The 17,617-nt window shown below is 28.6% G+C and overlaps 1 protein-coding gene across 1 annotated transcript; it reads left to right on the top strand.

Moving 5' to 3' along the window:
- Positions 1 to 4,699: 4,699 nt before the first annotated feature.
- Positions 4,700 to 8,491, top strand: LOC109788864 (uncharacterized). Its single transcript, XM_020347705.3, has 6 exons — positions 4,700 to 5,356; positions 5,740 to 5,951; positions 6,350 to 6,644; positions 6,752 to 6,837; positions 6,918 to 7,009; positions 7,750 to 8,491. The coding sequence occupies exons 1-6, from the start codon at positions 5,057 to 5,059 to the stop codon at positions 7,977 to 7,979; spliced, it is 1,215 nt and encodes a 404-aa protein (XP_020203294.2). The 5' UTR covers positions 4,700 to 5,056; the 3' UTR covers positions 7,980 to 8,491.
- The last annotated feature ends 9,126 nt before the right edge of the window (positions 8,492 to 17,617 follow it).

The raw sequence follows: 17,617 nt of genomic DNA, 5'->3' as shown, positions 1-17,617 counted from the left end.
TATATTCTTCGCTAAACCACACGCAAACGTGCAATTATTAACACTTCCCAACAACTCAATCTCGTCCAGGTCTTTAATAGTACTATTTTGTTCTTATATATAAATTCTAATTATCAGATTTTATTAATATTTTAAAAAGTAGTTAATCTAATTATCAAAATGTATTAATATTTAAAAAAATTAGTTAATTTAGTGATAATAATAATTTATATATATGTTAAAATTATTGTTATACTACTTTTCTTTGTCTAGTTAATACTAACATATTTTTTAACTAATTAAAATATATGTCTTATTCTATTTTTTATCTTAATTATTATTTTTAATTAATTAAAGTACATGTTCTTTTTTAAATTATTATAATTAATGTATTTTATTAAATTAAGAGAACATGTTTTAATTAGAAGTATTTTTGTCTAAAAATAATTAGTCCATAAGATAATATGAATTAAGTCTTATATAAAAAAATAAATAATTATTTTTGGTTTGGTCTTATAAATAGAAAAAGGAGGTAAAACTATATTTTTGTTTGACAATGCTCCCCTTGAATAAGGATGTTTATAGATTGGATTTGTTTCAATTCAAACTAATTAAATTTAATTGGTTTAAATTGGTTCAGTTCAAATTATTAGATACTCAATGAATTAAAAAAAATAAAAAAATCTTAAAGTAAATAAATTTTTTAATATTAACTAATTTGATATATTGTCAAAAATTAACTAAATTGTTAGATTTGTAATATAATTTTTATTTTATTTTTTTAATCTACTTAAAGATTTCAAATGTTATAGTGTGTGGAAATGACACTCAACATATTGCAATATAGTTTTTCTATGTTTATTTAAGTATTTGAAAAATGGAATGGAAAAATCTATATATTGCAACACAAAAATGCTTTTAATATAATCAAAATGATACTAACATATTAATTGTTAACCAAATAAAAAAATTAATAATATATAAATTAATTAAATTGATTTGGATTAGTTTAAATTTTAAATATGAAAATCTGATATCTAAATCAATCAATGTTAAGTTTAATTATTTTGGTTTGGTTTGGACCTCAACAAAAAAAATTAAACCAAATTAATTGATTTGAGTTATTAGATTTATCGAATTAATCCAATGAGCACTATTACCCTTTAAAGTTTCTTGTTTGTTTTCAAGATATTTTAAAAGGTCAATATATTTATAAAGTTATTTTAAATTTAAATTAATTATTTATTAATTATGAGTATTAAAATCTAATTAATATCAATTTTAATTAATAAAATATAATATTTTAATTATTATAATTTCAATTAATTTTAATGGTCAAATATATTTAAATTATTTTATTTAAATTAACATGATTAATTATAATTACAATCCTAAAAAATATTGAGATTCTGTCGAAATTAGATGAACATCTCATATTTTCTCTTTGTTTTCTCTTTTCTGTCATAAATTTTTTAAAGCTATCTATTGCATATCTTAGAAATTTAAATAAGTTTATATTTTTAACATCAGTTTAGTTTGTATATTCAATATTCATAAACAATAATAATTATTAAGTAAGACATAAGAATGAAAAAAAATTAAATAATAAAATTTAATTATGTAATCAAAATAATTAAAATATCAATTTGATTTCTACGCGTTAACTATAACCAAATATAAAAGATAAGAAGTTTTGGTTTTATAGTTTTTTTAACTCTATTTTTTGGTTAAATAATAATTTCATCCTACAGAAACAATTCACTATTTTTTAACCTTTATTATTATCTCTATATATTCTTAATAATACAGAGAAACATAGAGTATTTATTTATTTTTAATAATTTTTATAGATCCGTGAAAATAACCTCTTTCTTTTAGATTTATATTCTCAAAATAAAAATTAATATTTATGTTTTATCTCATCCTTCCCTATTTCATATTTTAATTTCATTCCAAATTTCCAATCCATCAAAACTAACTAAAGTTAGTGAATTAGGTTCATCTAATACCTCGAGGACGAGGTCGTTAATTATGCGAAGTCTAGTCTAAACAGTAACATATACTTTAAAATATTTTAAATAAATTCATTTGAAGTATACTTATAATTATTCAATTTTGATTAAATTTAACACAAAATAATAAAGAATGTATAATTATAATTCAATAGTTTGATCAATTTGAATAGATTTTTATTTATTTATCAATATTAATTATGAATAGTTAACAAAAGTTACATTGATAATTTTTATATATGTATGTGTGAGAGAGAATATTTTACTAATTTATATCTACTTATTTTACAAATCAAAAATATAATTTACTGAAATACTTATTTTAAAACTCAAGTGAAAGTAGGCTAATAAATTCTTACTTCCCCGTATTTCTAGATTTTTTTTAAACTTCAATCCCTTTAAAAAATATATTTAAGACGTATTTTGTTAAAATATTTGCGTTGAAAAATAAGTGAAAGCGGTTTTCTCTTTACAGCAATGATAGTAGGTTAATAACTATTAATTTAGTTGACATGCATTTTTAATACATAACTTTTATACTAACCATCAATGAAAAAAAACTTATAACTATTCAAATAGTTATAATAAAACTAAAAAAATAATATCAAGTTTAATTTTTATATATTATTTGTAAAAAAAACTATATTATTAATTAATTATAAATTATTAAAATAATTATTATGAAAATTAACAAATTTATCATATAATAATTTATTATTAAATTGGCGGTGTATTTAATTTTTCATCTCTTACACATTTTTGTTTGGGTATTGATTGTGGACTTATATTAATATGATATTTTTTGTTTATTAAATATCAACTTGCCGGGTCAAATTAAACAAAGCGACGCGATTCGAAAACTCCACGACTTCAACTTTAGCTCGTTTTCCGACGCGCTATGATGCTGCGTTTCTTAGCGTCTCATCAATTTTAAAATTCAAAATTAAAAATACGTCTATATACTTTCTTAATACAACAAAAATACGCGCTATGACTATACTTTCCTATTAATTTATTTTAATTTTGATATAATTATTTTTAATCCGTTAAATTTCCTTATAATTTGTTTTTAAATTAATTTGAATAGCACAATTAATTAATTATGTTGGAATATATATTTTCATAAAAAATAATTGTTAAGTTTAAAATAACATGAACCATTAAACTTGGTGTGTTTATTTTCGTGATACGATATTTTTCAGATGATATAAAAAGTGGAGTTCTATTTTAAAAATAGGAGGATAAAAGATAAAGTAAGAAAGAGACAGTTTCCACGACAACGTTGGTACCTGTCTTAAATCAGGTTCATACACGTGTACTATACTTTCTAACTACAGCACGTGGCACCTTGCTGAGGATGAATCCGAGTGCCTTAATTTCCACCAATCAAGTATCACCAGCTGTCGTCAATTTGGGATATTGTAACACATGCTTCCCTCCGTGGCTCCATTCATTGATAACTGTTATGAACATTAAGCGAATACAAATAATAAGTTTTAAATATTGATAATTTTATTTCACAATTGTTAAAAAAAGTCTTAAAACTGATATATAGTTTATACAAAATTAAAACATTTTTAAATGTGATCTTTTTTATATAGGGACCAAATACGTTATGCGCTATATGTGTAAAGATTAAATTAATAGTGTATTGCATATATGAAAATTAAATTAATAATGTATAATAGAATTAATAATGTAAGAAATCATGTTGTTAATATTTAACAAATAAGACTAATTTAATAAAATTTTATGTATATGAATCAAATTAAGAATCTATAATCTTTGCAAGGACTAAATTATATTTTTAACTTAAAATAAATAAAAAAGAATAATTCTAACGTATTAAATGATAATTGTTAATTCACTAAAAGAAAATAATAATAATTTAATTATAATATTCTATAAATATAAGCTAATAGAATCGTGATGATGTTAGTTGGCGAAAGATTTAATTACAAGATTCTTAAACTATATGGAGTTTTAAGCTGTAAGGACCTACTTAAAAATTTGAAAAATTTATAAGAGCTAACAAATTAATTTAACCTAATTAAAAATATTAGTACATCATGTTAATTCGTTAACGACATATCAATAAAAACTATTAAATTTTTGATAAAAAATTAAAATCACTTAATTATAGCCTTTAATTAATTGAAATTACTTAATTAAAAGTTAAACAATTATTTAATTAAAAATTGGAAACTAAATGGTACAATTATAAATTTTAAGAATTAAAATTACATAATTAAAATTTAAAAAAAAATCTTCTCATCACGAAACTCAATCATCTATAACACATTTAATTTTTTTTTTGTAAACGAAAAATTAGCAACGAATCAAAGAAAAATAAAAGGGTTTAGTTTGGGGTTGGTCATGAATATTCAAAGCCAGATCAGGAGAAATTAAAAAAACATAAAATAAAAAAAAGAAGAAGAGGGAGTTACGTATTCACAAAAATACGTGAATCAATTATTTTTCCGTTTTTAACCGGTCCGCTCCTTCCTCCTGGCATTCGTTGCAGTTAGCCAGTTAGCCTAGCCTTCGATGGAAGTTACGATTTTACCCTTGGCCCCCACCTGCAACATCCAACGACCAGAATCCAGATCCGTTTCCTGACTCCCTCCACGTTCGCCACTTTATTCACAAAAATATGACATTCATTTCACGTAATTAACAAGTGCATATATTCAGTGAGAGTGCAAAGAAAATAACGAGAAATAAACGGATACAGGATACTATATAGTAATAATTAAATAAAATAATGAAAATGTAGGAATGCAATCGTTGTTTTATTTAACTCAAAGACCCATCCCTTTCTAATTCTTTCTCCCTTTCCGATTCACAGAAACAACTCCTCTCTACTCAAACCCTTCTTCCTCAGCCTCATAACAACAACAACATCAGCAACCCCCTTTCCCCAAACCCTAGAATCGCCACACACAGATAGATCTCCCTCCAATTCCCAACCAAAGCTTATCCCAAACACCGTTGACCACACTCCAACACCCACACAAAAAACTTGCCTTTTTCTTTCCCGCTTCCCTCTTTTATTCGGCCTAGGAATGTTGGGTACTGGCTTGAACTTCGGCCGCGCTCGCGGAGAGGATCGCTTCTATTCGCCGGCCAAGGCTCGCCGGTCCTTTCAAACCATGGAGAATGACAAGCTGCGTAGGGCCTACAGCGACGTCACGTCGACCGCCAAGTCAGATTTGGCTAACCGGGTCGAGAACCGGCTCGCCTCGGAGGAGGTAAAGAAGGGTGGCGCGGTGCCCTCCTATGAACCGGTCGGGAACCGGCTCAGTAATCTGGAGCGGTTCTTGCACGCGATCACGCCCTCCGTGTCTGCTCAGCATCTCCCTAAGGTTTGGTTTTCAGTCACTGGAACGACTGTTTTTTGAAAGCTTTTAACTGGGTTGTTGCTGAAATCGTGTTTCATTTATTCAAATTGGGATCTTGGTGTTGATTGGAATTCGTTTTAAATATAGCGTCTTTCTCACCGGTGCATTCAATTGGAGGAAGGTTTAACATTTATGTGCGGGTTTAATTATGGAACGAAGAGGATGCATTTGGTAAATGAAAAAAAAAAAAAAAAGCAAAAGAAGCAAAGATTTTGTGCAGGAAAAAAAAGAAAAAAAGAAGATTGATGACATTTCTATGTTTTTCCCTTTTTTGTGTTTGAGTGGAACTGTTTTGTGTGAAAGCTTTTTAACTTGGTTGTGTTTTGATTGTGAATTGGATCTTTCAGAGGACGGCGAGAGGACTCAGGGAATGCAATGCGGAGTTTCCGCCTTTCTTTGTTCTGGGTGAGTTGTGGGAATCATTCAGGGAATGGAGTGCATATGGTGCTGGAGTTCCGCTTGTACTGAATAACAAGGATAGTGTTGTTCAGTATTATGTTCCCTATCTATCTGGGATTCAAATTTATTCCCAGACTGCGAAGCCAACTGTAAAGTCAAGGTATATTGCTTGCTTCGGACCGTGTACAGATGATTGATTAATTTTAGTGACTGTTTGACAGGGTGCAAAATAAAAATAATAAAAGCTAAACAATGGGTTTGTTTTGGGTGGATAATGTTGTATATTTTATTTGGTGTTTAGGGATTTTAACTTTGTTGCGGGATTAAATTAGTGTTCATTTATGTTTTTCTACCTTATTGATTTCCTTGAGACAGTGATCCTTATTGCTTGTGTGATTTAGTTTTTTACTTGGTCGGGTGCTTTCAGCTAAGAGTTAGCTTCTATTTGGAATTTTTTGGTTCTCCATTTTATGGTGTGCAGATGTGTCAATACTACCTTGTTCTCATAGGGTTAGCTACACACCTGTATGATAATATCATTGTTTGGCTCTTTGATAGGCAATTCGGGGAGGATAGTGACAGTGACCTCAGGGACTCCAGTAGTGATGCTAGCAGTGATTGTGAAGCTGCAAGTGCGAGGGGATTGAAATGCACGAGAGAACAAAGGAATCTTCCCCATCCGTCAGAAGGGGTACCTCAAAGGATGGGTGGATTATCTTTGAGAGATCACCATTCTCTCCCCGAAGATGACTTTTCTAGTGATGATGGAGAATCTGTCAATTCTCAGGGTTACTTGATCTTTGAGTATCTTGAACGAGACCCTCCTTACAGCCGTGAACCTTTGGCTGATAAGGTGTGCTAACCGACCTACCCTGCCAATATTCTTGCCTTCCTTCACTTGTAACACATTTTGGTTATTTGTTGAGCTGTTTGGTTATTTTTTCTTCTGTGTGTGGATAGATAATGGACCTTGCTTTTGGTTTCCCTGAACTGATGACCCTTAGAAGTTGTGATATACTAGCATCAAGTTGGATATCTGTAGCCTGGTATTCTTCTTTACTTACGTGCTTTGATACTCAGCTTACAAATGCCCAAGGGACTGACATGTTCTATGATTTACTTCTAGGTATCCAATTTACCGGATACCAACTGGTCCAACACTAAAAGATCTAGATGCTTGTTTTCTAACATACCATCATCTTTGTACACCCATGGGAGGTAAGATGGATTTTTGCTTCATTTGTGCTGTCGTGGGTTTTGCTTTATAACAAGTTTAGGAAAGATAATAAAACATTGTTCATATTTTTTAGATTGTGTAAGGATGTTGGCATTAAACCATTTATTATGTTGCAATATATGTAACTATGTACTATTAATATGGAATAGAGACGTGAATATGCATCCCATCTGCAACATAATGAGAGGTTTCAAAACAAAAAGTTTATTTATAACCTTTCCTTATTGTGTACCATAAATGTAATTTTAGAACCTCCAAAATTTCATGCGATGGATATGATGCATATTGATGTTTCATTCCATAATCCATATATTGGTTCCATAAGGTTCCTTAGTTTACAACTATATGATTATATGGTTTATGTCTTGGTTCCTGTCGTATGCCATCTTTCTTCCATTGTTTTGTTCTTGATGTGTTTGTGAATAACAGTGAATCGTTTTATTGCTTTCAATGATTTTGGAAATTTTATTGGCCGAAACTGATTTATTTAAAAAATTTTGCAAAATGTTATACTTCTATATTGAAATGTCATTTTAGGATTAGTTGGGGGTTCTTTATTATTCTTACTAGAAAGACTTGTGTTGTCTTATCATGGGAACCTGTTTCTATTTAAGTGCACATTGTCATTGGTGCACAATAATGTAATTATGGTGAGATACTGCTGGTGGTAACACTGATTTGCACCAGTTGATTTATTCGAGATATGCATTTCTTTTTTCAGGTTCGCAAAAGGTGCAGGCTCCAGCTCCACATCCTACTGAAATGGACAGTGACCAGAAAATGTCTTTACCTGTTATTGGTCTTGCTTCATATAAGTTCAAAGGATCTATGTGGACTCCTAATGGTGGATATGAACGCCAATTAGCTAACTCTCTTTTGAAGGCTGCGGACGACTGGTTAAGACCACTTCAAGTCAATCACCCAGATTTCTTGTTTTTCAGTCGTCGATGATGATAGGTTGACTGTCATATTTATAGTTTGGGCATTTAAGAACCAAACGTTAGTATTTTCCAGTCCCTCTTCTTTTGGTTCATTTCTTAGATCTCATAGTGATGAAGTTGGAGTTAATCACCTATTTGACAAAGGAAAAAAGAAAAATGGAAAAAAAAGATATTACGCACTGTTGTCCTTGGCAATTCACCGCATTGTTTCCTTTCGTAATAAGTGAAAGAATCAGAAAAGTAATGGCAATAAAGCAGTGAAGCTTTGGGCAAGCGGCAGTGTTGAGGCTACTTAAGAATGTGTTCATATTGATGCACAGATTAACAAGCAACTTCTCAAGTGTTGGTTGATATGTTAGGAGGTTGTTTGTTTGCTAACATCAGTGAGTCCTACATCAGTTGCTTCTTATCTGTTGGTAACTTGGTATGGTTTTGTTAAAGAGAACAGGCTACTTTTTTTCTGTCCTGATGATGCACTATATAGGACTTGCTTTAATTTAATGGGGAATATTGTGTTGGATATACTCGTGCTTGAATTGCCCCCGAACTCTCTTTATTTGAATTCCTATTAGTTATCTTTCTTAGCTGCATTACCTAAAAAGGTGTTTTTATTGAGTTTCAATACAACGAAAGGTCCCTTTGTGTTAGATATGGGTAGAATTCTTCTCGGCTGAAAAAAGTATTTACATTTTGGGAATGTTGTTTTAAAAGTGAGTGTAGATGAATCAGTTTTGATTTGGGTGGTAAATAAAATCACTTTTGAAGTATTTGTAGAAATGACATTTTCGAATACTTTTACTTTACGAAATGGTTAAAATTGTCAACTCTTTAACTGAAATTCTACTTGTTGCAATTTTTTCTCTCCTTTCAACTCAAAAATCAAAATATCACATCTTTTACTGTATGAAGTCATTTTAAAGCTAAATAAGTAATTGTTCGAAGGGAGAAATCTAAGGATTTTTAATGATAATATTAACATTTTGTTAGGAAAAATCTTAAACACTGCATTTATGTGGTGAATTGAAACGGAAAGCGGAGAGGTTAAAAACAATTGGAAAGAAAAAATTGACAAATACGATATACGATGGGTGAAAGAAAATAGGATGAAAGTGAGACACAAAAGAGTGATACCAATGTATCATTACCTGTTAGACCAGTTAACATACTACCATAATTTAATAATTTAAGTGTTGTGATTTATCATTATTCAATTAAATGTTAATAATTGTTTTTCTTTTTACTAAACATTAATTATACTGACAGAATCTCCGTGCATAGCACCCACCTTTTAATTCATCAAGTTCAGATTAATGTATAGTTAAAAGACGAAAATTTTGAAGAAAAAAAAACTCATAAGCATTTAGTTCATCTTGTTCAAATTGATGTTTAGTTAAAAAAAAATAATAATTATTAGTTCATGTTTTGCTTTCAAAGTAATAATTGTGATAAGTTAGTTTTTTAGTTGAAACTTGAAAGAAAAAGAAAAAGAAAAGATTCATTGAGTATAAGAGAGATCTTAATTATGACAAGAGGAGACTGGATTCTCCCAAACTTTTCTTTATTTATATATATTTTAATATTATATTTATATATTATTATATTATTAATTATAATAAAATTAAAAAAAAATAAATAAAAAATGAAAAATTATATTATTTTTAATTAATAAAAAATTTAATTTTTATATATAAAAAATTAATTTGATCCTCTCAAATTTTTTTATCCAAGTTTCACCGTGATTGAGTATATATCAATCAGCACTTGAGAAGCTACTTGTTAATATGTACATCATTTGAGAAGCTACTTGTTAATATGTACATCATGAACATATTATTAAGTGGGTGTTTGGAAACGCGTCCGAATGATAAAAATCACGTCATTTATTATTAAAAACGTGGAAGTTAGAACTATTTCCTTCTATCTCAACGTAAAAATTCGTGTTGAGAACACGGAATCAAACACGCTATAAGTAGCCTCAACAATGTCGCTTGTCCAAAGCATCATTGCTTTATTACCATCACATTTCTGATTCTTTCACTTATTACGAAAGGAAACAACGTAGAGAATTACTAAGGACAGTGTTTGAAATCTTTTTTTTTTTTTTTTCATTTTTCCTTTTTTCCTTTGTCAAATATTAATAGGTGACTAACTCCAACTTCATCACTATGAGATCTAAGAAATGAAGCAAAAGAGGGAGTGGAAAATAGTAAGGTTTATTAAACGGAGAAAGTATAAATATATTACTGTCACCTTGTCATTATCGACGGCTGAAAAACAAGAAATCTGGGTGGCTGACTTGAAGTGGTCATAACCAGTTGTCAGCAGCTTGCAAAAGAGAGCTAATTGTGTTCATATCCACCATTAGGACTCCACACAGATCCTTTTGAACTTGTATGAAGCATGACAAACAACAAGTAAAGGCATTTTATGGACGCTATCCATCTCAACAGGATATGAAGGCAAAGTAGGAGGCCTACACTCTTTGTGAACTTGAGGAAACATGTCTCAATAAAGCAACTAATGCAAAGTAGAAAATAGACTATAGTTATCCTGTGCAGCATCTCACTAGAATTATCATTATTAAATAGAAACATGTTCCCATGTTAAAAGAACACATATCTTTGTAGTAGAATAATAAAGAATCCTAACTAATCTAAAACGAAATATAATTTTAAACAAGACAAACACATTTTACAAACTTCTGAAAAATGTGTCTGGTCAAATAAATTTGCTAAAATCACTGAAAGCAATAAAATAATGCACAACATATCAAGACATAAGCAATAAACTCATGATTGTAAACTAAAGAAGCTTGTGAATCCAAATTTGGAATATAGACATGAGTATACATCCTATTCGTTGCATGAGGAGAGATTTTAAAATAACATAGCATAAGGAAAAGTTATAAAATAACATTAATGGTATTCAATAAGTGTATTTTAGGATGCACGTTGATGTCTCCATTCCATACTTATGATGCATTGATACATGTAGTAACTAACATACTACAGGACAGAAATTTATGGCGTCATATACAGTGGGAAAAGGCTTAGTTGTTGTTTTACTTTTACATAGTAACATATGACAAACAAGCTTATGGTTTAATGCTAACATCCTAACGCAACAATCTCAAATTTATGAAATTTATTCATTTAAGGAAACTTATTTAATTTAATACACTATCTTATTTTTTCTTGAACTTTGTTTTAAAGCAAAACCAGCGCACTACGGCAAAAATAATTAATCAAATCAAAATCATCCTACCTCCGACGAGCATGTAAAGATAATCAAGAATCCAACATCTTTCAATCTTGGACCGATTTCTACATTGTAATATCAGCCACCGTAATCACCACTTGAATTGAGTCCATGAAATCACGGTCACAATCCTTCCCTAAGTGCATATTTAAATCACGGTATTCCAACGTCAATGGGAAAAAGAATATCAGTTATAGAACCCATTTTAAAGAACAAAAACAATCAATTATTTAGACAGTTTTTTTCACCACTGGTCATCCATAGACTCGTAGTTGGTTTGGGTTGATGCGCCACCGGATGATTTGCTGCCTTTGTTTCTAAATAATAGTTTAGAAACGCAATCACTGCGCACGTAATTGGTGCAGTTGTCTTCCTTTTTTCTTTCTCTTGCTTTTGCTTTCTTTATGTTCTTGTAAAAACAAAAAATAAATTGACTTCCATGACTTTCTCAGGAAATTTTTTTAGCGTGAAAGGAATAAATACAAAAACAAAATTTACCTATCAATTATGCTGATTCAGTTCTGAGAACGACAAACAGAAAGACAACAAAAACATGCTTATATAACCACCACGAATGGCTTATTATATAGCCACACAACCGTCTTTAATTATTTTTTAAATTTAAAATAAAAATACCGTCATTTTATTTAAAATTAAAATTTTATTTACTGTATGTTATCTATAAAAAAATAATTCTGTTATAACTAATTGAAAAAGATTTTACCTACTCAATAAAACTAATTCGGTTATACCTAATTGAAAAAGATTTTACCTAATCTGTGAAAATAATTATAAATAAATTTTGTTGCTAAAGAATTAGTTATCCATACATTTCATTCTTTATAGACATTAGTGGATAGAGATAATTTATATTAAAGATAAAATAAAAATATGTTGGCTTAATTAGTGTTATGATTAGTTTATTAATTTCAAAATTTTAAATTTAATAAAGAAATATTATTTTTTAAAAAAATTTAAAATAAAAAAAGATAATAATCAATAAAATGTAAAGATCAAGGTGGTTAAGAAAAATGATATCTTCTCTTTATATTAGTATAAATATATTTATGTTATTTTCCATCGAACATGATAAAAATCAATATAAGAAAATGATGATGAGCTTTGAAAGTGTAAGCACGTCAGATTAGATTGGATTTAGATGAATCTATTATTCGATTCAATCAAAATTTAACAAATTAAATTAAGTTATATATATATATATATATATATATAGAGGAGGGTTCAAACGACACTGGTATAACTTTTACCAAGTGTTACACCGCTCAATAACTTTATATTAAATGTGAATTTTGAAAATCCAACCGTTAGATTGAAAGTTCATATTTTAGATCATATATGTCAAATTTTGTTAAAATTGAACAACAACTTGAAGGTAATCAAAGTGTTCATATTTTAGTATATTTTAAAATGTATATATTACGTCAATTTTGTTTTATGAGAATGAAGTATCAAATCATCTTAGATTAATATAAAATTTGATATATATGATCTAAGAGATATGAACTTTCAATCTAACGGTTGGATTTTCAAAATTCACATTTAATATAAAGTTATTGAGCGGTGTAACACTTAGTTAAAGTTACACCGGTGTCGTTTGAACCCTCCTCATATATATATAATTCAATCCATCCAATTCGAAGTGATTGGATTGAATTAGGTGAATTGAGTTAAACATGATTAAATTTATTTATTTTTGTAAAAGTTTAAATATTTCATAATAGATGTATTTTATATCTTGTTTTGAATGTAATATTACTAATTAATAAAGTATAATGATACTAATTAAATTCTAAAATAAGTTTGTTGATTTGTTATAATGTTATCGGCTCAAACAATTAACATTAATAATTTAAAATAAATATGTTATATTATTATAATGTTATCAACCAAAAAACACAAGATCTGTTGCTAATTAAGAATGATAAAGAGTATTGTCCTTACCAAATGATCATCCAAAATACTAAAAACATAAAACACATTACCCAACTTGTGTAATAAAAAGTTCAATCTAATTTACTAGATCAATTTGATTAGGTCTAACTTGAATACTAAAAAGTTCAATCTAAACTTACTAGATCAATTTGAGTCAATTCACATTCGCAAATTATTTGTACCCGTTTACACTTCTAAAATAAAGTATGGTCCATATGAGTCAATGTTTCTTTTAAAATAAGATTGAAAGAAAAAGATAAACAAGCTTCCTTTATATAAAATGACAAAATATTTAATATATTATTTAACGATTATAATTAAATTTTGATTATCAAATAAAGTTAATATTTATTGTGATCAAATATTGATAACTATCTTATATATATATATATATATATATATATATATATATATATATATATATATATATATATATCTTATGAGACTTAATATATAATGTTAGTTATATTTATACCTATATATTTATTTGTTATAGATAAATGATACGATGTTTTTAATATTATTAAATGTATATTTATAAATTTATTATAAAAATTTTGATAGTAAATTTTATATAATAAACATTTTTATAAAATTTTATTTAAAATAGTTAAACCATTTTTAAATTTGAAAATATTATTATATACATACATATGCTCACCATCATCCAACACCATACAATCACCTATATATTTCATATCCAATCAACATATATAGAACAATCATCATACACCATAAAACATGCAATACAATAAAACAATCTACTCATGTTCATCATATAAGTTCACCAAAACATCAACATATCATTCAAGCATCTTGCACTCGATGCAACATACCTCGCATCCAATACCATTGAGATAAGGAGCTTTTTACCTTTAGGGGGAACTTAGAAGAATCAAGGTAGAACATTCAAAATTCCAGAACTTCTCACTCTACTCTCTCTGAGGTCTTTGAAAAGTTGAGCTTATGAGGCTTAAATCTTAGGAGAAACATTATATATATCATTCTACCTAAGATCAACTGAACCTCTGTTCCAAGACTCTCAAAACTCACCCAACTCACCTAGGTATAGTGTTACATGTTGTGAACGGTTAATGCATGCATTTGTGTTGTGTTGTTGACTTAGAACTAGAGGAAAGATGTTATTTTGAAAGATGAATATCCCGTAGTGAAGATATGTGTTGTGGTGCTTTAAGAATCCAATTATTAAAAAACCTTTATTGAGTATAGTTGTCTCTTAAAGTGGTGCGATGAATATCCTATAGGTCTTTATTTAATATTGTATGAGGGCTAGATCAAGCCATACTAATTTAGAAGTGACCAATCGAGTAAGATACAAGGTTGAGGGCTAAAATTTCTAATTAACTACTAGAAATATGCACAATATTTGGAAGGCAGTTGATGAGCTAATTCCATATATATAGGTTTAGTTATACATGTTAAGGTCGTGATAGACTCACACATAAATTGTTTTATTCTTAATAGGAATATTGGACTTTTCTAATCTAAGTGACAAAATTTAAAAAATCACGTTGTGTTGTTGATTGATATTTAAATTTGTTGTTGATGTAGTAAGACTAAAAAGATCATGAGGTTAAGTTGGTTTAGTAGAGTTAAGTCACTTAGACTATTCATCTCGTTGTAAGAGATTTTTTTAGTTGAAATGTGTGACAACGCATTGTATAGTTGTGTTGCTAAGTTGTGTTTAGTTGTAAATTGTTGTGTTGTTTCTATATTGTGTTGATGTGTTGAATAGTTGCTAAGTTGACATGATAGTAAGTTGTTTATTGGTGATACAAGTTGAGTTGATGATGTGTTCTTTTGTGTAGTTAAACTAGGCCTTGGGCTAATATTGTGTGGTGTTGATTGATTTGTTCGTATAGTTAGTTTATTGCTTCTATACTATGTTGTTTCTTTTGATTACAAGCTTACTCTAGCATTTCCTTGTTGTTGAACTATGTTGATCATATTCTATGGGAACAAGGCAAAATAAGGTGGGAGGATGAGTTGAGTTTTGAGGGTCATCTTGGAGATGATAGTGTTTTGTTTGGATTTGTCCTAAGACATTTGTGTATAGTAGTTTATTGGTCAATAACTTAGGATTTATGTTTATAGTTAGATAGATGTCTATCTGTGTGTACAACATTTGAGGAGAACCAACTAAGGGGCTTATATTTATGATTTTAGTTGTTATTCCTCTACACACATACATACATACATACATATATATATATATATATATATATATATATATATATATATATATATATTGTTGTATGTATATTTAAGAATTATTTGCATAATAATTTTAGTTTAGCTAGATTTATGTTTTTCATTGCTAAAATTATTATATGTAAAATGTAAAGACTTGTCTGGTTGTTACAATAGACACACTTACTTAAGATTTCTTGATGTAGAAGTGAAATTTTTCTATTGACCATCAATTCAGTAATAACATCCTAAGTTAAACTTAATATTACTAACGTTTGACTATTCACTAACTAGACAATAGTGTTTGATCTAAAATATCCAACATGTTATTAATTTCTTGTTCTATAATATTGAGAGTATCATTCCCATTATACCATTTTTATATACAAAAAAACATTATATAAATTTTTATATTAATAATATATACAAATTTTTTTATTAATTTCTTAATTAATGTTACCTTTTAAATTACTTATCCGCAAACTTAACATATCAAAGTAAATTATATAGATATTTTTTGAAGTTTTATGAAATTGTATATACATTTTTACAGTAGTATATGCATTTTTTTCCTACTCCAATACTAATTACTTTTAATTATTTAAAAAATCATAATATTTTTTACTCTATAACACATTATAATATTTTTAAATATTGTATTAATTTGTTAATTATTTAAAAAAAGTATTACACTGTAACTGTACGAAGAAAAGATTGAATTTTTTTACGTAAATAATTTTTTTTAAATTTTTTTTTACCAAAATAACATCCGTGCAACTTTATTTACCCAACTAGAATCAATCATTGTTCATGCTCAGTTCGGTTCCCCAAGAACCGAATTCTGAGCTCCAATTTTTTTTTTTGTGATCACAATTCGGTTCCCGGGGAACTAAATTCTAAATTGTTTTTAAATTATTACTTTTTTTTGCGTTTGTGGCCCAGTCTGTGCAAGTCTCGGAAGTGGAACGGGCCGTTCCAGAAGCAGAACGGCCCGTTCTGCTTAAACACATAGAGTGTTTTTTTTTTTAAATTGGAATGACCCGTTCTAATTTAAAAAAAAAACACTCTATGTGTTTAAGCAGAACGGGCCGTTCTGCTTCCGGAACGGCCCGTTCCACTTCCAGCATTTGCCCAAAATGGGCCACAAACCCCGAAAAAAAAAACTTAAAATAACTCTGAATTCGGTTCTCCGGGAACCGAATTCTGAGCATGAACAGTGATTGGTTCTAATTGGGTAAATAAAGTTGCACATATATTATTTTTGTAATTTAAAAAAAAATATTATTTATGTAAAAAATTCGAAAAGATTACAATAAATATTACAAAAACAATAGATGTCTGTTATTGAAAATGTTAGCAAAAACAGGGCAACCTTGAATCGAGCGACAGTGAAGGATAGCGGCGCTCCGACCAGACAACCGTGTTCCAGCTATTTTTGTTTTGACTCGCAGTTATCGATTGCAGTAAGTAATTGGCCCCACACCAAAATCGCTTGAATAATGAATTATCTAGGTGGGTCCCACGACCACCACCGTTTGGTTTGGGTCGCACCTACACTCAATCACTCACCTAAATCATCACATCTTTTGTCGTTTTGATTTGCTCAAACTCAACACTTTCACACACTGCATCCAAAACCCATCATTTTTTTACGCTATGGACCAGAATTTACTACAATAACTTTGATTGCTGTGTACAACTGAAATTTTATCTTATTAATATATGTAAATATATATTAATAATATCTGTATTAAATATAAGTGCATATTATTAAAATAAAAGTATAACTTCAATTAAAGAATAACGCCAATCATTTTAAGAACTAAAAGAAAATTTTGTCCAAATTATATTATCTCATTTTTCTCTCTTTAAACAATGACTCTGGCCAAAACAAACTTTTAACACTAGTGTCCACAAATACAGGATCCTGATCATCTACAGTTGCAAGAGAAATTGCATAAGGTATAGTTGTAAATCTCACCATTGAATTTCATGATTAATTTTAAATTCTAATTCATGATGTAATAAAAAAAAATATGAACGGCCTTGATTCATGCAGTTTTACTCGTAACTGCAGAGTATCAAAATCCACAAATACTAATTCCAAACTCAACTCCAACGCCCCAGTAGTCTAAGCAGACAAAAGTTACCATCTTTTCAATCCCATTAGTATTTATTTTTCATTTTACTCTGGTTAGGATACACTGTAAATACAAAAATATTCAT

This window comes from Cajanus cajan, chromosome 7 (assembly GCF_000230855.2).
Source record: "Cajanus cajan strain Asha chromosome 7, NIPB_CcT2T_4, whole genome shotgun sequence".
NCBI lineage: Eukaryota > Viridiplantae > Streptophyta > Magnoliopsida > Fabales > Fabaceae > Cajanus > Cajanus cajan.
This window is presented reverse-complemented; position numbering and strand designations above follow the sequence as displayed.

Excerpts from the sequence above, each read along its gene's own strand:
- LOC109788864 (XM_020347705.3), top strand. The coding sequence starts at position 5,057 with ATGTTGGGTACTGGCTTGAACTTCGGCCGCGCTCGCGGAGAGGATCGC. Across the intron at positions 5,357-5,739 it reads CTGCTCAGCATCTCCCTAAG|AGGACGGCGAGAGGACTCAG; the intron begins GTTTGGTTTTCA and ends TGGATCTTTCAG. Across the intron at positions 6,645-6,751 it reads GTGAACCTTTGGCTGATAAG|ATAATGGACCTTGCTTTTGG; the intron begins GTGTGCTAACCG and ends GTGTGTGGATAG.